The 22,803-nt window shown below is 41.0% G+C and overlaps 2 protein-coding genes across 4 annotated transcripts; both read left to right on the top strand.

The window, feature by feature from the left end:
• The first annotated feature begins 1,480 nt into the window (after positions 1 to 1,480).
• On the top strand, positions 1,481 to 20,944 carry LOC115202461 (putative leucine-rich repeat-containing protein DDB_G0290503). Of its 3 annotated transcripts, none has more exons than XR_003879982.1 (4): positions 1,481 to 1,691; positions 14,279 to 14,368; positions 20,032 to 20,115; positions 20,200 to 20,827. XR_003879982.1 is itself a non-coding variant. In XM_029766620.1 (3 exons), exons 1-3 carry the CDS (start codon positions 14,128 to 14,130, stop codon positions 20,883 to 20,885), a joined length of 1,011 nt encoding a protein of 336 aa, XP_029622480.1. In that variant the 5' UTR covers positions 13,748 to 14,127; the 3' UTR covers positions 20,886 to 20,944. The 3 variants fall into 3 exon arrangements, 1 of the variants encoding a protein (XP_029622480.1); XR_003879981.1 differs by having other exon boundaries at positions 14,177 to 14,368; XM_029766620.1 differs by lacking the exon at positions 1,481 to 1,691 and having other exon boundaries at positions 13,748 to 14,368; positions 20,200 to 20,944.
• Positions 20,945 to 21,797: 853 nt separating this feature from the next.
• Positions 21,798 to 22,790, top strand: LOC115202024 (GRIP domain-containing protein RUD3-like; the record flags this gene model as incomplete). The annotated part of the gene is made up of 1 exon (XM_029765881.1): positions 21,798 to 22,790. A coding segment is annotated over exon 1 (993 nt), but the record flags the coding sequence as incomplete, so codon positions are not given.
• Positions 22,791 to 22,803: the final 13 nt, after the last annotated feature.

The raw sequence follows: 22,803 nt of genomic DNA, 5'->3' as shown, positions 1-22,803 counted from the left end.
GCAGAGCCTATAATCGCCAAGACTTGCATTATTCATTATTTAACCACTAGAGTCAATGTCCGTGCAGCTGTGGAAATTTAATTAGAATAATAATAAACATTGCATAAAAATCTGTCTATTCATCTTTTTTTGCATGGGCTGCCTCTCAATCCACCACATCTGCCGATGTCTGCCTTCCGCATCTGGCAGAACTACAGCGATGTTTGCCAGACCATTAGACATGCCGAAAATCGGTCTTCTCACGAAAACAACTGTAGCGTCGGAATGGTTTGGCTGACAAACTACTCTGACCCTTTAATGGAAAGAACAGCATGGTGTTCTTTGTTGTGATCTATGACCCCCACAAGCATCACGGGACTTGCTTGAAATCGGTACCACCAATCTGCCAAATTCTGTCTGTAGCGTCTGAACAGTTTGGGTTACACACTAATATGACCCCTTTGCAGAAAAATGAGTCTCTCACGAACACATACACGTCAGTATAAGAATGACCACAACCCTCACGAGACTCGTCTGAAGGTAGTCCGGTATGTTTAAAAAATGAATGGAAGTAATATATATGGTGGTAGTTTAGTGCCTAAAAAAAGCATCTAATATGTGGCAAAAAAATATACAAATTATTTCCTGATCTTTCTTACATCGCTCAGATAAGGACCTTTCGACTTTTTAAAAAATATTTTGTTCTTCCAAATGGACAATGACCCCAAGCCTACTTCCAAAGTTGTGGCAAAATGGCTTAAGGACAACAAAGTCAAGGTATTGGAGTGGCCATCACAAAGCCCTGACCTCAATCCTATAGAACATTTGTGGGCAGAACTGAAAAAGCATGTGCCAGCAAGAGGCCTACAAACCTGACTCAGTTACACCAGCTCTGTCAGGAGAAATGGGCCAAAATTCACCCAAATTGTGTGAAGTTTGTGGAAGGCTACCCGAAACGTTTGACCCAAGTTAAACAATTTAAAGGCAATGCTACCAAATACTAATTGAGTGTATGTTAACTTCTGACCCACTGGGAATGTGAAGAAAGAAATATAAGCTGAAATAAACCATTCTTTCTACTATTATTCTGAAATTTCATAATATTAAAATAAAGTGGTGATCCTAACTGACCTAAAACAGGGAGTTTTTACGAGGATTAAATGTCAGGAATTGTGAAAAACTGAGTTCAAATGTAGTTGGCTAAGGTGTATGTAAACTTCGACTTCAACTGTATATATAGAATAATTTATTTTAATGGCATTATTTTGATATGATTTAATAAATGTTCTCCATTTGAAGAATACATTAAAAGTCAACTTTATTACATTAAACAAAATGTGTAATCATTTTGAGACTACAGGAAATAGGTTGACTGCTATGTTTAACAACAACAGTCACGGCTGCCTTGGTTGTCAACATCCTTGTGACTGTTGAACTATTTTTACCGTAGAAAAACAGGAATCCCTAAAGTTGTTGCAGGTGAGGCATGCAGCATGCAAGGGTGGGGCAACTGTTCCTGCACCTGAACTAGACAGACTGGAACAATCTCTGTGATTAACAAGAAATCACCTGACTGTCTAGAAAGGGAAAACCTTCAAGCTAAGGGTGACCTGTCACTTCATGAAGTACAACTTGGCCCCTCATCACTATAAAACACCAGCTGTATCTCCACTTGCAGACACACAACTCCAGATACCCAACTCAACAGGCAGGTAAGGATGTCTATAAAGTCACTATTACAAGACACAAGCCTGATACAATAAATGGGTGTTTTGTCTTTCTAACCTGACATGAAATGAAGTATGACTTTTGTAAAGGCTATATGCAATTTATTTTTTACAAAACTGGATGGTGTTAAGATATAGATGGGAGGCGTTGAGTAGAGATGAAGGGTGGGACTAATAACAACAAGAGAAGAAATGTAAAATATACTGTGTCCGTAAAATGTATGTAGGTTCAGAACTTTTGTGAAACAGCACAGTTAAAAATATATGGCAAATAGAAATCAATGGCAAATAGAAATCAAACTGCATGGACATCAAAAATAGATGGGAGAGGTTGAGGGAGGACATGAGTAAAAACAAACTAAATTTAACTAAATATAACTATTATAAAATAGATTGCGTGTGTAAAATGTATATTGTATGTATTAGCTGGAATTAGAAGCCTAAGTGTTGTCTATTAATTTACTCCAATTAGAGGAGGGGTAGTAGGGTTAGGGGAAACAATAAAGTAAAAATATATCTTAAAAAATACATGTATATGTGTATATGTATTTATATGCATGTATGTAGGTACAGTGCATTTGGAAAGTTTTCAGACCCCTTGACTTTTTCCACATTTTGTTACGTTACAACCTTATTCTAAAATTGATTAAATACATTTTTTCCCTCATCAATCTACACACAATACCCCATAATGACAAAGTTAAAACAGGTATTTAGAAATATTTGCAAATGTAATAAATATAAAAAACAACAATACCTTATTTACATAAGTATTCAGACCCTTTGCTATGAGACTCGAAATTGAGCTTATGTGCATCCTGTTTCAATTGAAGCTTGATGTTTCTACAACTTAATTAGAGTCCACGTGTGGTAAATTAATTTGATCGGACATGATTTGGAAAGGCACACACCTGTATATATAAGGTCCCACATTTGACAGTGCATGTCAGAGAAAAAAACCAAGCCAAGAGGTTGAAATAATTGTCCGTAGAGCTCCGAGATAGGATTGTGCTGAGGCACAGATCTGGGGAAGGGTACCATAAAATGTCTGCAGCATTGAAGGTCACCAAGAACACAGTGGCTTCCATCATTCTTAAATGGAAGAAGTTTGGAACCAACAAGACACATCATAGAGCTGGCCGCCCAGTCAAACGGAGCAATTGGGGGAGAAGGTCAACCAAGAACCCGATGGTCACTCAGAGAGCTCCAGAGTTCCTCTGTGGAGATGGGAGAACCATCTCTACAGCACTCCACCAATAAGGTCTTTATGGTAGAGTGGCCAGACAGAAGACACTCCTCAGTAAAAGGCACATAACAGCATGCTTGGAGTTTGTCAAAAGGCACCTAAAGACCAATATTGAACTCTTTGGTCTGAATGCCAAGTGTCACGTCTGTAGGAAACCTGGCAACATCCCTACGGTGAAGCATGGTAGTGGCAGCATCATACTGTGGGGATGTTTTTCAGTGGCAGGCACTGGGAGACTAGTCAGAATTGAGGCAAAGATTAACGTAGCAAAGTATAGAGAGATCCTTGATGAAAACTTGCTCCATAGCGCTCAGGACCTCAAACTGGGGCAAAGCTTCACCTTCCAATAGGACAACGACCCTAAGCACACAGCCAAGACAATGCAGGAGTGGTTACGGGACAAGTCTCTGCATGTCCTTGAGTTGCCCAGTCAGAGCCCGGACTTGATCCCTATCGAACATCTACGGAGAGACCTGTTTTTTCTTTGTCATTATGGGGTATTGTGTGTAGATTGTTGGGGGGAAAACAATTGAATTGATTTTAGAATAAGGCTGAAAAACTAAAGGGGTCTGAATGCAATGTATATGTGTATATGTGACTCACCACCTGGATTTGGTCTTATGTAGCAAAATTTGAAATGGTGTTTTTTACATTGGATAAATTAGAGACTCAGAGATACAAAATGGTATATCATGGTATATCATACACTGCATTTGAGGAACAATGGGAAAGTAATTCTGCTTTGAAAGTTTATCAGCTTGTAAAATCATTTTTGAGAAAATGTCCTTTGAATGTGATGGTATCTGGTTAAGAGCTTTTCTTTGTCTACATCCATTCAGCATTGTTCACACCCTCTTAAGCTTTAGCCCCACCCATCTCGCTGCGCTCTTGGAGTGCACACTTGACGCTCTGGTCGATGGTTTATTTACCTATGGATAACCAGCTCTTCTGGTTAGATAGACGTTTACTGACACGGCCATATTCAACGGGTGTTGTACACACGTCACATAACGTTAGCTAACGAGCCAGCCAGCTAACGTTAGCTAGTTAAACAACAATGAACAGTGCCAAGAATGCCACAGTGCAGGGAGCTAACCAACCTGGTTCAATATTAGCTAGCTAATATTAGGCTCTAACTATAAAAGCAAACGGCTCTGGGATACGAATAATAACGTCAGCTTGGGAGCCAGCCAGCTAACGTTAGCTAGCTAACAGTACATGTTAGCATAAGACATATAGCTACCTAGCTAGATAAACAATGTACCTAGCTAGGTAAACAAAGTGTAGGTTCACACACATCACTTAACATTAGCTAACGAGCCAGCCAGCTAACGTTAGCTAGTTAAACAACAATGAACACAGTGCAAACAATGTCACATCGCTGGGATCTAACCAACCAGGTTCAATGTTAGCTAGCTAACATTAAGCTCTAACTAGCAAAGCAAACGGCTCTGGTATACTAATAATAACGTCAGCTAGGGAGCCAGCCAGCAAACGTTAGCTAGCTAGCTAACAGTACACTTTAGCTTGAAATGAAACCACTTTCTGTCAAAATTAGAAACGTGTAATATCTGAAAATGTAGCTAGCTAGACTATCTTACCTGTACACATCATCATGCATGATGGACGTGTCTCCCTGTCAGGAATGCCATACTACGGTAGCCCTTAGATTGAAGATGTAATCCAGGATTACCAACACAGACTGACGAAGCCTACTATATGGCAGACCAATCCAAACCCTTCTCCCGGCATGTCCAGCCCACTCATTATCTTGGCCAATCATGGTCAAGAGGGAAGGTTGCTCACTTTTTCCATGGCTTAACCAACAAGGTTCGTAATTTAACAATTGTATTCGTATTTACAGATGACATACAAGTTTGTCATTAAGGCACATGAAAGTTCACATTTTCAAGAAGGCATTTCTGCCAAAAAACACATTTTTATAAAAAACATTTCTTTACGTTCAAATGGCTCTCCTGTGAAGTTGTGACTTGCGACATTCGCCTAGTTTCCTGCATCGGGTCACATATGTATATACAGTATCAGTCTCTTATCTCACCACCACTAATGAGATGGGTGTGGCTTGATGCATGTCACGTCGGAGCTCCTCAACGTCAAGGGGTGTGGTCAACAGTGCTCACCTCATCTCTCCTGTCAAATCCAGCCTGGATTGATATTTCTTTTTAATGCAGATGAGCGCACTGAATCAGCGTACCATGGGTTTTAATGCTCGGAGGGAGACAGCACAGTATTTGAGTCAGGAACCAAAAACTCCTCCGTAGTGACTCAACATTAATGCGTTGTATGCAGCATTCGGTCACATGACAGCTCAATCGGCATGACACTTACCGGCATGTCAACTGAGCCAGGATCACAGTTAAATGGATTTCTCTGATTCGGTCACTCATCTGTAGAACTTTTTTGTATTTCACATGCATGCTTGCATTCAGTTTGTTCAGTTTCCCAAATATGTCTGTAGGCAAGGAGACACATTTAATTTTCATTACATAGAAAGTCAAAAAAGTCTGTTTTTTTACATCCATTGTGAATAACAGTTCCAACACTCCCCCTCGATAACCACCAAGCCTCGGTGTGAATAGAACATTGTCATGCTCTAATGCCATATATCCACATAGTTTTGCAAACAGGCGTGCGCGATGTAGTTTACAATCGAAGTTACCTGTTGAACTTCTGCATATATCAGAGTTCTGCGCTCAACTCTTCTGCTGCTAGTTGCTATTGGTGTATCCATTATAGCTCACTGGGTGTATCATACAATGCCTCCGTATGGCAGAGGGAGACACCTTCATAACTAGAGTGCAGAGGCCTGCCTGTCTCTATGGGGGTGCCACAGGGTTCAATTCTCGGGCTGACTCTTTCCTATGTATACATCAATGTCGCTCTTGCTGCTGGTGATTCTCTGATCCACCTCTACGCAGACGACACCATTCTGTATACTTCTGGCCCTTCTTTGGACACCGTGCTAACAAACCTCCAGACGAGCTTCAATGCCTTACAACTCTCCTTCCGTGGCCTCCAACTGTTCTTAAATGCAAGTAAAACTAAATGCATGCTCTTCAATCGATTGCTGCCCGCACCTGCACGCCCATCTAGCATCACTACTCTGGACGGTTCTGACTTAGAATATGTGGACAACTACAAATACCTAGGCGTGTGGTTAGACTGTAAACTCTCCTTCCAGACTCACATCAAGCATCTCCAATTCAAAATTAAATCTAGAATCGGCTACCTATTTCGCAACAAAGCATCCTTCACTCATGCTGCCAAACATACCCTTGTAAAACTGACTATTCTACCGATCCTTGACTTCGGCGATTTACAAAATAGCCTCCAACACTACTCAGCAAATCTGCCACGCTGATCCTCAACACTGGAGCTCCCCAGGGGTGCGTGCTCAGTCCCCTCCTGTACTCCCTGTTCACCCACGACTGCATGGCCAGCTACGACTCCAACACCATCATTAAGTTTGCAGATGACACAACAGTGGTAGGCCTGATCACCGACAACGACGAGACAGCCTATAGGGAGGAGGTCAGAGATCTGGCCGGGTGGTGCAAGAATAACAACCTATCCCTCAACGCAACCAAGACTAAGGAGATGATTGTGGACTACAGGAAAAGGAGGACCGAGCACGGCCCCATTCTCATCGACGGGGCTGTAGTGGAGCAGGTTGAGAGCTTCAAGTTCCTTGGTGTCCACATCAACAACAAACTAGAATGGTTCAAACACACCAAGACAGTCGTGAAGAGGGCACAACAAAGCCTATTCCCCTCAGGAAACTAAAAAGATTTGTCATGGGTCCTGAGATCCTCAAAAGGTTCTACAGCTGCAACATCGAGAGCATGCTGAGCTGTTGCATCACTGTCTGGTACGGCAATTGCTCGGCCTCCGACTTCAAGGCACTACAGAGGGTAGTGCGTACGACCCAGTACATCATTGGGCCAAGCTTCCTGCCATCCAGGACCTATATACCAGGTGGTGTCAGAGGAAGGCCCTAAAAATTGTCAAAGTCCCCAGTCACCCCAGTCATAGACTGTTCTCTCTACTACCGCATGTCAAGCGGTACCGGAGTGCCAAGTCTAGGACAAAAAGGCTTCTCAACAGTTTTTACCCCCAAGCCATAAGACTCCTGAACAGGTAATTAAATGGCTACCCGGACTATTTGCATTGTGTGCCCCCCCAACCCCTCTTTTTACGCTTCTGCTACTCTCTGTTTATCATATATGCATAGTCACTTTAGCTATACATTCATGTACATACTACCTCAATTGGCCCGACCAACCAGTGTGCCCGCACATTGGCTAACCGGGCTAACTGCATTGTGCCAGCCACCCACCACCCGCCAACCCATCTTTTACGCTACTGCTACTCTCTGTTCATCATATATGCATTGTCACTTTAACCATATCTACATGTACATACTACCTCAATCAGCCTGACTAATCAGTGTCTGTATATAGCCTCGCTACTGTTATTTTCAACTGTCTTTTTACTGTTGTTACCTATTGTTCACGTAATACCTTTTTTTGCACTATTGGTTAGAGCCTGTAAGTAAGCATTTCACAACAAGGTCTACACCTGTTGTATTCAGCGCACATGACAAATAAACTTTGATTTGATTTGATTTTAACAGAAAGCTCGGTACATTCAGCTTGTCAATACTTTTTTCAAAAACAAGTAGTGATGAAATCGATTAACTCTTCCACTTTGAGCCATGAGAGATTGACATGCATATCAGTACTGTTAGCACCCTGTGTACTTTTAAGGGCCAGCTGTGCTGTCCTGTTTGAGCCAATTGTACATTTCCTAAGTCTCTCTGTGGCACCTGGCCACACTACTGAACAGTAGTTCAGGTGTGACAAAACTAGGGCCTGCCTTGTTGATAGTGTTGTTAAGAACGCAGAGCAGCTCTTTATTATGGACAGACTTCTCCCCATCTTCGCTACTGTTGTATCAATATGTTTTGACCATGACAATTTACAACCTAGGGTTACTCCAAGTAGTTTAGTCACCTTAACTTTCTCATTTTCCACATTAATCATTACAATAATTAGTGGAGGTTTAGGGTTTAGTGAATGATTTGTCCCAAATACAATTCTTTTAGTTTTTTTTATATTTAGGATTAAATTATTCCTTGCCACCCATTCTGAAACTAACTGCAGCTCTTTGTTAAAACTTCTTCGGGATCGGTGTCCCTTCCACGGGACGGTTGAGCTAATGTAGACTAATGCGATTAGCATGAGGTTGTAAGCAACAAGAACATTTCCCAGGACATAGACATATCTGATATTGGCAGAAAGCTTAAATTCTTGTTATTATCTAACTGCACTGTCCAATTTACAGTAGCTATTACAGTGAAAGAATGCCATGCTATTGTTTGAGGAGAGTGCACAATTTTGAATATGAAAAGATACTAATAAACAAATTAGGCACATTTGGGCTGTCTTGATACAACATTTTGAACAGAAATTCAATGGTTCATTGGATCAGTCTAAAACTTTGCACATACACTGATGCCATCTAGTGTCCAAAATCTAAATTGCACCTGGGCTGGAATAATACATTATGGCCTTTCTCTTGCATTTCAAAGATGATGGTACAAAAAAATACAAACAAACGGTTGGTTTTTTCTTTGTATTATCTTTTACCAGATCTATTGTGTTATATTCTCCTACATTCCTTTCACATTTCCACAAACTTCAAAGTTTCCTTTCAAATGGTACCAAGAATATGCATATCCTTGCTTCAGGGCCTGAGTTACAGGCAGTTAGATTTGGGTATGTCATTTTTGTAGAATCTTTTTTAAAAGGTGCAGATCCTTAAGAGGTTTTAAGAGTTGCAGTCATTTCAGTCTCTGTATTAGCTGATGTGTATAGTGTTTAGTCATTCGTATACATAGACAAACTGGCTTTGCTCAAAGACAGCAGCATGTCGTTAGTAAATATTGAAAAAAGTAAAGGGCCTAAACAGCTGCCCTGGGGCATTCCTGATTCTACCAGGATTATGTTGGAGAGGCTTCCATTAAAGACCAGTAACTCTTTATCCACAATATAGAAGGGGGTGTAAAGCCATAAGACTATGTTTTTCCAACCTCAGACTATGATCGATAATATCAAAAGCCGCACTGAAGTCTAACAAAACAGCCCCCACAATCTATTTATTATAAATTTCTCTCATCCAATCATCAGTAATTTGTGTAAGTGCTGAGCTTGTTGAATGTCCTTCCCTATAAGCGTCCTGAGTCTGTTGTCAATTTGTTTATTGTAAAATAGCATTGTATCTGATCAAACACATTTTTTTCCAAAAGGTGACAAAGGGTTGGTAACAGGTTTATGGATCAGCTATTTGAGCCAGTAAAGGGGGCTTTACTATTCTTGGGTAGCACTTTCTAATAGGCTCAAATTTAAGATATGCGACCCGAATCAGGAAATTAGATGAATGTCGCAAGTCACAATTTTTATTATTATTATTTTTTTCACCTTTATTTAACCAGGTTGGCCAGTTGAGAACAAGTTCTCATTTACAACTGCGACCTGGCCAAGATAAAGCAAAGCAGTGCGACAAAAAACAACAACACAAAGTTAAACATGGGATAAACAAAAGTACAGTCAATAACACAATAGAACAATCTATATACAGTGTGTGCAAATGGAGTAAGGAGGTAAGGCAATAAATAGGCCATAGTAGCAAAGTATTTACAATTTAGCGAATTAACACAGATGATGATGTAAAAGTAGAAATGCTGGTGTGCAAAAGAGCAAAAAAGTAAATAAAAATAATTTGTGGATGAGGTAGGTAGTTGGATGGGATAATTACAGATGGGCTATGCACAGCTGCAGTGATCGGTAAGCTGCTCAGATAGCTAATGCTTAAAGTTGGTGAGGGAGATATAAGTCTCCAAGTTCAGCAATTTTTGCAATTAAAAACAGTCATTGGCAGCAGAGAACTTGAAGGAAAGGCAGCCAAAGCAGGTGTTGGCTATGGGGATGACCAGTGAGATATACCTGCTGGAGCGCGTGCTATGGGTGGGTGTTGTTATGGTGACCAGTGAGCTGAGATCAGGCGGAGCTTTACCTAGTAAAGACTTAAAGATGACCTGGAGCCAGTGGGTCTGGCGACTAATATGTAGTGAGGGCCAGCCGACGAGAGAATACAGGTCGCAGTGGTGGGCGGTATATGGGGCTTTGGTGACAAAACAGATGGCACAGTGATAGACTGCATCCAGTTTTCTGAGTAGAGTGTTGGGGGCTATTTTAAAAATGACATCGCCAAAGTCGAGGATCGGTAGGATAGTCAGTTTTACGAGGGTATGTTTGGCAGCATGAGTGAAGGAGGCTTTGTTACGAAATAGGAAGCCGATTCTAGATTTAATTTGGGTTGGAGATGTTTGATATGAGTCTGGAAGGAGAGTTTACAGTCTAGCCAGACTCCTAGGTATTTGTAGTTGTCCACATATTCTAAGTCAGAACCATCCAGACTGAGTAATGATGCTAGTCAGGCGGGCAGGTGCGGGCAGTGATTGGTTGAAGAGCATGCATTGTTTTACTAGTGTTTAAGAGCAGTTAGAGACCACGGAAGGAGTGTTGTATGGCATTGAAGCTCGTTTGGAGGTTTGTTAACACAGTGTCCAAAGAAGGGCCAGATGTATGCAGAATGGTGTCTTCTGCGTAGAGGTGGATCAAGGAATCATCCGCAGCAAGAGCGACATCATTGATTTAGGGGGCAGTATCTAGGTTACAAGGTTACATTCAGACGAGTGTTGTGATGCTCGTGAGTGTCATAGAGCAAAACAACCGACGTGTGTGTTCCTGATGACACTCAGCTTTCAATGGGTTTGTATTAGTTTGTAGGGCCACAACATTTTGCAATGGACGTCTCAGTCTCCGTACTTGAACCCCATTAAAAACCTGTCGTTTGAGAAAAGAGTCGACCCGAGAATTGAACCCTGTGGTACCCCCATAGAGACTGCCAGAGGTCCGGACAACAGGCCCTCCGATTTGACACACTGAACTCTATCTGAGAAGTAGTTGGTGAACCAGGCGAGGCAGTCATTTGAGAAACCAGGGCTGTTGAGTCTGCCGATAAGAATACGGTGATTGACAGAGTCGAAAGCCTTGGCCAGGTCGATGAAGATGGCTGCACAGTACTGTCTTTTATCAATGGTGGTTATGATATCATTTAGTACCTTGAGCGTGGCTGAAGTGCACCTGTGACCAGCTCGGAAAACGGATTGCACAGCAGAGAAGGTACGGTGGGATTCAAAATGGTCAGTGATCTGTTTGTTAACTTGGCTTTCGAAGACTTTAGAAAGGCAGGGCAGGATGGATATAGGTCTGTATATCCGCGGTCATCCCCCACTTCAAAGGGGGTGACAGTCTAGACCCAGACTGTCACCCCCTTTGAAGTGGGGGATGACCGCGGCAGCTTTCCAATCTTTTGGAATCTCAGACGATACAAAGAGAGGTTGAACAGACTAGTAGTAGGGGTTGCAATAATGGCGGCAGATCATTTTAGAAAGAGAGGGTCCAGATTGTCTAGCCCAGCTGATTTGTACGGGTCCAGGTTTTGAAGCTATTTCAGAACATCTGCCATCTGGATTTGGATCAAGGAGAAGCTATGGAGGCTTGGGCAAGTAGCTGCAGGGGGTACGGAGCTGTTGGCCGGGGTTGGGGTAGCCAGGAGGAAAGCATGGCCAGCCGTAGATAAATGCTTATTGAAATTCTGTGACAGTGTTTCCTAGCCCCAGTACAGTGGGCAGCTGGGAGGAGGTGCTCTTGTTCTCCACAGACTTTACAGTGTCCCAGAACTTTTTGGTGCAAATTTCTGTTTGAAAAAGCTAGCCTTTGCTTTTTGTTTGTATTGGTTCCTGACTTCCCTGAAAAATTGCATATCGTGGGGACTATTTGATGCTAGTGCAGTACGCCACAGGATGTTTTTGTGCTGGTCAAGGGCAGTCAGGTCTGGAGTGAACCAAGGCCTATATCTGTTCTTAGTTCTACATTTTTAGAAAGGGGCATGCTTATTTAAGACGGTGAGGAAATTACTTTTAAAGAACAACCAGGCATCCTCTACTTACGGGTTGAGGTCAATATCCTTCCAGGATACCCGGGCCAGGTCAATTAGAAAGGCCTGCTCGCAGAAGTGTTTTAGGGAGCGTTTGACCGTGATGAGGGGTGGTCGTTTGACCGCGGACCCATATTGCATGGAGGCAATGAGGCAGTGATCGCTGAGATCCTGATCGAAAACAGCAAAGGTGTATTTGGAGGGCAAGTTGGTCAGGATGATATCTATGAGGGTGCCCAAGTTTAATGATTTAGGGTTGTACCTGGTGGGTTCCTTGATGATTTGTTTGAGATTGAGGGCATCAAGCTTAGATTGTAGGACACCCGGGGTGTTAAGCACATCCCAGTTTAGGTCACCTAACAGAACAAACTCTGAAGATAGATGGGTGGCAATCAAATCACATATGGTGTCGAGGGCACAACTGGGTGCTGAGGGGGCAACAGGCGGCAACAGTGAGAGACTTATTTCTGGAGAGATTCATTTTAAAAATTAGACGCTCTAATTGTTTGGGCATAGACCTGGAAAGTATGACAGAACTTTGCAGGCTATCTCTGCAATAGATTGCAACTCCTCCCCCTTTGGCAGTTCTATCTTGATGGAAAATGTTGTAGTTGGGGATGGAAATCTTCAAATTTTTGGTGGCCTTCCTAAGCCAGGATTCAGACACGGCAAGGACATCAGGGTTGGCGGAGTGTGCTAAAGCAGTGAGTAAAACAAACTTAGGGAGGAGGCTTCTGATGTTAACATGCATGAAACCAAGGCTTTTACGGTTACAGAAGTCACTTCACAGGAGAGTCGTTTGAACGTAAAACATATGTTTTTTATCAAAATGCGTTTTTTTGGGCAGAAATGCCTTCTTGAACATGTGAACCTTCATATGCCTTAATAACAAAGTCGTATGCCATCTTTAAATACGAATACAATTGTTAAATTACGAGCCTTGTTGGTTAAGTCACAGAAAAAGCCAGCAACTTTCCCACTAGCCATGATTGGCTGAGATGAAAGACTGGGCTGGACATGCAGAGAGAAGAGTTCAAATTGATCTTCCATAGAAGATTGTCAGTCTGTGTTGGTAATCCTGTCGAACACATCTTATTTTAATGTATTTTGTAGTGGAGCTGCATAAGTGTGTTTCTCCACTTTCTGGAGGATCAAGTTTTGACATCAGTGGAATTAGAATATGATAGCTAAAGAGATGGAGGAAACACCTGTCTCTGGATTACATCTTCAAACTAAGGGCAACCGTGGCATGGCATTCCTGACAGGGAGACGCTTCCATGCACGATGATGTATACAGGTAAGATAGTCTAGCATTAGCTAGCTAACATTACATTTTCAGATATTACACGTTTTCTCATTTTGACAGAAAGTGGTTTCATTTCAAGCTAAAGTGTACTGTTTGCTAGCTAACATTAGCTGGCTGGCTCCCTAGCTGATGTTATTATTCATTTCCCAGAGCCGTTTGCTGTTCTAGTTAGAGCCTAATGTTAGCTAGTTAACAGTGAACATGGTTGGTTAGCTCCCAGCACTGTGGCATTCTTGGTACTGTTCATTGCTGTTTAACTAGCTAACGTTAGCTGGCTGGATCGTTAGCCAACGTTACGTGACTTGTGTACAACACCCGTTGAATATGGCCGGTGTCAGTATACGTCTGCAAAAAAGTGTAATGAAATTGTTGCAAGCAGAGCTGGTTAGGCTGTTGTCATGTTATCTAGAGGTAAACAAATCATCCGCCAGAGCATCAAGTGTGCGCTACGAGAGCAAAACGAGATGGGTGGGGCTAAAGCTTAAGAGGGTGTGAACGATGGTGAATGGGTGTTGACCACGAAGAGCACTTCACTAGATACCAACACATTCAAAGGCCATTTTCTCAAAATTGAGTTTATAAGTTGATCAACTTTCAAAGGATAAATACTTTCCCATTGTTCCTCAAATGCAGTGTATGATTTACCGTTTTGTAGCTCTGTCTCTACTTTTATATAAGGTAAAAAAACATAATTTCAAATGTTTCTACACAAGACCGAATCCAGGTGATGAGTCACATATAGTATTGTACATCAGCATGCATGCAGAAAGTGGTTCTTATGCAGAATGAACATATGCATTGTTTCATTGTTTTGTATTGTGTCTTTATCCAAAGCCGCCGGAAAACGTGTGGCGAGACCACATTTGCTGCATTACCAACCAAGACACTTCTCAGCACAACTGCATTCCAGTTCAACATTTACCTGCTTTGTTGCAGTCTATCGTTCTTCTTCTGTGGGTCTTATGGCGGACTACAACCCAAAAATGTGTGTTCCTGCCACCAACTTGATGGGGTTGAAAAAACAAGGTAAAAATGAAATCCATTCTAACTAACTTAATCCACCCTAGTAAAAATAATAAATAGAAAAACACAAAACTCCCAATTCTTCCTTCCTTCTTGTCTCCCTTCTCAGGCTCTAGGGCCTGGGAGGGTGGTAATGGCTTGTGAAAATATAGTAGCCATATCTAAGAAAACAAAAGTTCCAAAGGCTGGGCCTAATATAGTTTATAAGAGGTCATACAATAAGTTTTGTAGTGATTCTTATGTTGATGTAAAGAATATTTGCTGGTCTGTGGTGTGTAATGAGGCAACAAGACGCTGCACTTGACACATTTACGAAATTTGCTTATTCCAGTTACTAATAAGCAATGACTGTAAAACATGTTAAATCACCTTGGATTGATGAGGAATTTATCAATTGTGTGGTTGACAGGGATGAGGCAAAAGGTATTGCAAATAAGTCTGCCAGCACAACCAATTGGCATACATACTGCAAATTGAGAAATAATGTGAGTAGACTAAATAAAGAATGAACTATACTTCGAAACAAAAATAAATTATATAAAAGAATGATAGTAAAAAGCTTTGGAGCACCTTAAATTACATTTTGGGCAAAAAGGCAAACTCCACTCCATCATTCATTGAATCAGATGGCTCATTAATCACAAAACCCATTGATATTGCCAACTACTTTAATGATTTTTTCATTGGCAAGATTAGCAAACTTCGGCATAACATGCTAGTGTCGTATCTTTGGCTATGCTGGATTAAGTGATATGACATGCTATTCTATAAAATCATTTCTCTGTAATTAATATTTCCTGATTAAGCTAATCAGGTAAATAATTAACTAGAAAGTCGGGGCACTACGAAAGAATGTTTATAGAGCCGTTATCTTCCGAATAAACTCGTAAAGACCTGGTCATCTTTTACCTCAATAGCAGTCAATATTTAATTGTCATTTTATTTAGTCTCATCTCAAAGTTATAAATTCTTGGTTATCTTCACAAACCCTGGCTATAACAAGTTGAATCAGTAATACAATATTTGGTTTAATTATTATTTACTAAATACCTAAACAATCACACAGAATTACATATACACAGAATGCATCATACATTGATTACAAATGATGTCATGAAGGAAAACGTCCCTAGCGGACGGAAAAAATATGACGGCTGGTTACACAAAGAGAGGGCGTTGGGTTTGAGTGAAAGAGCGGGAAGACTGAGGAGCAAAAAGGTTTTGTGTCTCTATCGAGCCGTAGGCAGCTATGCTATCGTAAATACAGTATCTTATGCATTCTAAATAACCGCCCATTTGAAAAAGGAGAATGCAATAAATATTTACTCTGAGCTGAGCTTCGGTAGATTGTTCGTAGATGGGAGGCCGGGTGGTCCAGCATGGATCTCTGGTCCTCTGAAGACTGTCTAGTGGTGAACTGGAGCGTGGTAGAATGGATACTCTGTCCGTCCTCTCCTAGCCCACGTTTAGCGGGCGGAGGGGGTAGCACTTCTTTAGTGAATAAGAGTTCAAAGTTCATACCAAGTTGCCATACTTTAAGCTCATGCTATATTCTGGCTGGTATAGTCGAAGTTCATTCTTCCGGCGTGTAGGTCGTCACCTTCACATTGAAATTCGATGCCAATTTCGTTAGGTTCTTGCTGATGTTGGCTTAGTTCTGTAGGTGGTCTTTGTCCTTTCAACGTGGGGACTGCCAGTCCGCACGTCCTTGGAACAGAAAGTTACATTTTCATAAATGGGCTTATATAGGGTTGGGAGAGAGGGCCGTCTTTCATAGTTTACAACCGATGTCTATTCACATGGGCGGGGCCTCTGAGTGAGCAGAGTTTCTCTATGACAAGCCGTTCTCTCATTTAAGAAGCTAAAAATTACATTTCAACTTTTCACAAATAGTTTAATATTTAAACATTTAAATTGCACAACAATTCCATGTGAATCTGATAACTAGAATGTGTAGACTTCCCAAGATACAGTTTATGTCGTCCTATCATCAGTAATCATGTCTCAGACGCAAACTGATCTGACATCATATTCATTAAGTACCAATGCATATTTTCAACTGGTTGGATTACCAAAATATGGTTCCGTTTCCCACCTTTTGATGTCACCAGACTCTCCATGTTAACAAAGGGATTTTCAATAGTCACAGAGTAGAGAGAGGAAAAAGAGAGAGGAAAAAGGGAAAGGTATTTATGGGGATCATAAACCTCCCCCCTCAGGCCAACTTCATGACACCAGCAACTAACGCTGACACTACACATTCAGTTATATCTGACCAAATTCTGAAAGACAAGCATTGTTCTATTGAATTTAGTGTGTAAGAGGTAAAAAATGTTTTGTCTATCAACAATGACAAGCCACCGGGGTCTGACAATCTGAATGGAAAATGACTGAGGATAATAGCGGACGATATTGCCACTTATTGGCCATATGTGACTCACCACCTGGATTCGGTCTTATGTAGCAAATGTTTTATTTTATTTTTTCATTGGATAGTAGAGACTCAGAGCTACGAAATGGTATATCATACACAGTATTTCTGAGGAACAATGGGAAAGTAATTCTGCTTTGAAAGTTGATACAATTGTAAACTCACTTTTGAGAAAAGGGCCTTTGAATGATTTGGTGCTCTCCTTTGTCTACACCCAGTCAGCATTGTTCACACTCTCTTAAGCCAGCCTCACCCATCTCTTTAAGAATTCACATGAGGTCATGTGCTAAACAGTGAGTAGTGTAGTAAAGATTAAGAATTAAAGTGGTAGTAGCCTACAATAAGGAAAAATTCCAGGCAAACAGAAAGTGTCCAGATAAAAATATTTTATAAATATTAGATGACACTTACCCAGACACACTTGTCTAAATTGATGTGTCATGTTAAATAAATGCTATAACCGCCAGCCACGTCCAGTGGTGGAAAAAGTATTCAATTGAGTAAAAGTATAAATCATTTCAAATTCCTTATATTAAACCAGACGGCACAATTTGTTCTCTTTTTTATATTGATGGATAGCCAGGTGCACACTCCAACACTCAGACATAATTTACAAACAAAGCATTTGTGTTAAGTGAGTCAGCCAGATCAGATGCAGTAGGGATGTTCTCTTGATAAGTGTGTGAATTGGACAATTTTCCAGTCAAAATGTAACAAGTACTTTTGGGTGTCAGGGAAAATATATGGAGTAAAAAGTACTTTATTTTCTTTTGAAATGTAGTGAAGTAAAAGTAAAAGTTGCCAAAAATATAAATAGTAAAGTAATGTACAGATAGCCCCAAAAAATACTGAAGTAGTACTTTAAAGTATTTTTACTTAAGTACTTTTGACCACTTCCCAAATGCCTTCCCACCAGTACATTAGCATCCTTTATATACTGTTACACACCCACTTATCAAATAGTATTCGATACAAAAGTTAAGGCCATGCAACCTGAGTTGAAACCTGAGTGAGGTGCACATGTACAGCACATAAAAGATGTATGCTCCATATATTTATGTGGTGGACACTTGATACGGTCACATGATATTGTTGTGGTTTGTCACAAAATCATGTTACGACCCCACATATCAATATACATTTTATATTTCAATATTTTGCTAAGTCTTGCTAAGTGGATAGGTCTCTATAGAAGGTGTAAAAGGTACAGCATCAATGGTTACTTGCACAGTAGCAATATCAGAAATAGATAGAGTCAAAAGAAAATAATATACAGTATGTACAGTACAAGAACAATATCAATAATGATATCAGTGATAGACGAGGTAGTTCTAGCCATACAATCAGGGGTAAAGTGACTGAGCAGCAGGATACAAAAAATGATAGCAGCAACAATCCCCATCCAACCTGGCAGAGCTTGAGAGGATATGCAGAGAAGAATGGGAAAAAGTACCCAAATACAGGTGTGTCAAGCTTGTAGAGTCATACCCAAGAAGACTAAAGGATGTAATCGCTGCCAATGGTGCTTCAACAAAGTACAGAGTAAAGGGTTTGAATACTTTTGTAAATGTGATATTTCAGTTTTCCAAATCCATTATAGAATAAGGTTGTAATGCAACAAAATGTGGAAAAATCAAGGGGTCTAAATACTTTCCGAATGCACTGAATATGTTGTTAAATTACAAATTTAGCTTCTGTTGGATTTGGTTCCTGACCCAACACTCTAACCTAGAGCCTACCTGCCTCTACCTTACCCCTACCTACAGTGCCCTCTGTTAATATTGAGGCTACCTGTTATTACCTTACCCCTACCTACAGTACCCTCTGTTAATATTGAGACTACCTGCCTCTACCTTACCCCTACCTACAGTACCCTCTGTTAATATTGAGGCTACCTGTTATTACCTTACCCCTACCTACAGTACCCTCTGTTAATATTGAGACTACCTGCCTCTACCTTACCCCTACCTACAGTACCCTCTGTTAATATTGAGGCTACCTGCCTCTACCTTACCCCTATCTACAGTACCCTCCATTATTATTGAGAATACTAGCCTCTTCCTTACCCCTACCTACAGTACCCTCCATTAATATTGAGGCTACCTGCCTCTACCTTACACCTACCTACAGTGCCCTCTGTTAATATTAAGGCTACCTGTTATTACCTTACCCCTACCTACAGTACCCTCTGTTAATAGTGAGACTACCTGTCTCTACCTTACCCCTACCTACAGTACCCTCTGTTAATAGTGAGACTACCTGTCTCTACCTTACCCCTACCTACAGTACCCTCTGTTATTATTGAGACTACCTGTTGTTACCTTACCCCTACCTACAGTACCCTCTGTTAATATTGAGGCTACCTGCCTCTACCTTACCCCTGCTGTCACGACCGTTGAATAAATAATTTGACCAAGGTAGAGTTCCACATTTTAATTATAGTGAAACCTCAAAACAACAATGATATATCAATCGTGCAATCCGTAGCGCACACAGGCACTAAACCAAAACAATATCCCACATCGCAGGTGGGAAAAAGGACACACTAATTATGATCCCCAATTAGAGGTAACGATATTCAGCTGCCTCTAATTGAGAACCATACTCACACACCAACATAGAAATATAAAACCTAGAAACCCCCCTAGTCACGCCCTGACCTAAAACACCATACAGAACCCCGAGGGCTCTCTATGGTAAGGGCGTGACACCTGCCTACAGTGCCCTCTGTAGTTATTGGGACAGTGAAGCATATTTTCTTCTTGTGGCTCTATACTCCAAAAGTTTGGATTTGAAATAATGAATGAGGTTAAAGTGCAGACCGTCAGCTTTCATTTTAGCGTATTTTCATCCATATCGGGTGAACCATTTAGAAATAACATAATGTGTAATAAAGTAGTGAAAAGTTTAGAATTCTCAGAATATCAGGCACGGGCTGAAAATCATTTTCACATTGCATTTTTTTAGGGGGCAGGATAATTAATGAGGAGGAAACTCAAATTAACTTTGAGCTCTTTAATTCACACTTTTTTTCTTACAATTTTACATTGCAAACACTAACAATTATTGTTCATGCCACGATCTGGAAAATTGGTTTTGGAATGCATCAGTCCAAAACTGAGAGTTGCCGGATCCTGTTCCCGCAGAATCCACCTGAAATAAAGCACTGGTGATACAAGTAAAGCACATGAACACATTACCAAAGATCTGACTTTATTAATAACTTGTTATTCAGTACATTTTCAGAGTTGGAAGAGACCCTCCAGAGTTGCTGCAGTGTGTGCTCTACTGGCTGTGATCATAGGCCTGTGGGATTCCTGTACGTGAACATTGTATTTTACTACAACATTTGCAGTCAATGTTGAGACAGTTACACATTTTGATTGACTTTTCCCTTTTACAGATGCAACTGCAGAGAGAGACCAGCTACAGAATAGGCTAAATACCATGACCACAGAGAGAGACCAGCTACAGAATAGGCTAAATATTATTAACTCAGAGAGAGACCAGCTACAGAATAGTCTAAATACCATGAACACAGAGAGAGACCAGCTACAGAATAGTCTAAATACCATGAACACAGAGAGAGACCAGCTACAGAATAGTCTAAATACCATGAACACGGAGAGAGACCAACTACAGAATAGTCTAATTTCCACAACCACAGAGAGAGACCAGACACAAAATAGTCTAATTTCCACAACCACAGAGAGAGACCAGATACAGAATAATCTAATTTCCACGACCACAGAGAGAGAACAGCCACAAAATAGTCAAATTTCCACAACCACAGAGAGAGGCCAGCTACAGAATAGTGTAAATACCATGAACACAGAGAGAGACCAGCTGCAAAAGAGTCTAATTTCCAGGACCACAGAGCGAGAACAGCCACAAAATAGTCTAATTTCCAAAAACACAGAGAGAGACCAGATACAAAATAGTCTAATTTCCACGACCACAGAGAAAGACCAGCTACAGAATAGTCCAATTACCACGGACACAGAGAGAGACCAGCTACAGAATAGTGTAAATACCATGAACACAGAGAGAGATGAGCTACAGAATAGTCTAATTACCACGGCCACATAGAGAGACCAGCTACAGAATATTGTAAATACCATGAACACAGAGAGAGACCAGCTACAGAATAGTCTAAATCCCATGAACACAGAGAGAGACCAGCTACAGAATAGTCTAATTTCCACAACCACAGAGAGAGACCAGACACAAAATAGTCTAATTTCCACGACCACAGAGAGAGACCAGCTACAGAATAGTGTAAATACCATGAACACAGAGAGAGACCAGCTGCAAAAGAGTCTAATTTCCACGACCACAGAGAGAGAACAGATACAGAAATGTCTAATTTCCACGACTACAGAGAGAGACCAGCTACAGAATAGTCCAATTACCACGGCCACAGAGAGAGACCAGCTACAGAATAGTCTAAATACCATGAACACAGAGAGAGACCAACTACAGAATAGTCTAATTTCCACAACCACAGAGAGAGACCAGACACAAAATAGTCTAATTTCCACAACCACAGAGAGAGACCAGATACAGAATAATATAATTTCCACGACCACAGAGAGAGAACAGCCACAAAATAGTCAAATTTCCACAACCACAGAGAGAGACCAGCTACAGTATAGTGTAAATACCATGAACACAGAGAGAGACCAGCTGCAAAAGAGTCTAATTTCCAGGACCACAGAGCGAGAACAGCCACAAAATAGTCTAATTTCCAAAAACACAGAGAGAGACCAGATACAAAATAGTCTAATTTCCACGACCACAGAGAGAGACCAGCTACAGAATAGTCCAATTACCACGGACACAGAGAGAGACCAGCTACAGAATAGTGTAAATACCATGAACACAGAGAGAGACCGGCTACAGAATAGTCTAAATACCATGAACACAGAGAGAGACGAGCTACAGAATAGTCTAATTACCACGGCCACAGAGAGAGACCAGCTACAGAATATTGTAAATACCATGAACACAGAGAGAGACCAGCTACAGAATAGTCTAAATCCCATGAACACAGAGAGAGACCAGCTACAGAATAGTCTAATTTCCACAACCACAGAGAGAGACCAGACACAAAATAGTCTAATTTCCACGACCACAGAGAGAGACCAGCTACAGAATAGTGTAAATACCATGAACACAGAGAGAGACCAGCTGCAAAAGAGTCTAATTTCCACGACCACAGAGAGAGAACAGACACAAAATAGTCTAATTTCCTCGACCACAGAGAGAGACCAGATACAGAATAGTCTAATTTCCACGACTACAGAGAGAGACCAGCTACAGAATAGTCCAATTACCATGGCCACAGAGAGAGACCAGCTACAGAATAGTCTAAATACCATGAACACAGAGAGAGACCAACTACAGAATAGTCTAATTTCCACAACCACAGAGAGAGACCAGACACAAAATAGTCTAATTTCCACAACCACAGAGAGAGACCAGATACAGAATAATATAATTTCCACGACCACAGAGAGAGAACAGCCACAAAATAGTCAAATTTCCACAACCACAGAGAGAGACCAGCTACAGAATAGTGTAAATACCATGAACACAGAGAGAGACCAGCTGCAAAAGAGTCTAATTTCCAGGACCACAGAGCGAGAACAGCCACAAAATAGTCTAATTTCCAAAAACACAGAGAGAGACCAGATACAAAATAGTCTAATTTCCACGACCACAGAGAGAGACCAGCTACAGAATAGTCCAATTACCACGGACACAGAGAGAGACCAGCTACAGAATAGTGTAAATACCATGAACACAGAGAGAGACCGGCTACAGAATAGTCTAAATACCATGAACACAGAGAGAGACGAGCTACAGAATAGTCTAATTACCACGGCCACAGAGAGAGACCAGCTACAGAATATTGTAAATACCATGAACACAGAGAGAGACCAGCTACAGAATAGTCTAAATCCCATGAACACAGAGAGAGACCAGCTACAGAATAGTCTAATTT

This window comes from Salmo trutta, chromosome 11 (genome assembly GCF_901001165.1).
Source record: "Salmo trutta chromosome 11, fSalTru1.1, whole genome shotgun sequence".
Taxonomy (NCBI): Eukaryota; Metazoa; Chordata; class Actinopteri; order Salmoniformes; family Salmonidae; genus Salmo; species Salmo trutta.
This window is presented reverse-complemented; position numbering and strand designations above follow the sequence as displayed.

Coding starts and splice junctions, on each gene's coding strand:
- LOC115202461 (XM_029766620.1), top strand. CDS start 14,128: ATGAACATATGCATTGTTTCATTGTTTTGTATTGTGTCTTTATCCAAA. Junction 14,369..20,031: donor GATGGGGTTGAAAAAACAAG/GTAAAAATGAAA, acceptor CTTGTTATTCAG/TACATTTTCAGAGTTGGAAG. Junction 20,116..20,199: donor CATAGGCCTGTGGGATTCCT/GTACGTGAACAT, acceptor TCCCTTTTACAG/ATGCAACTGCAGAGAGAGAC.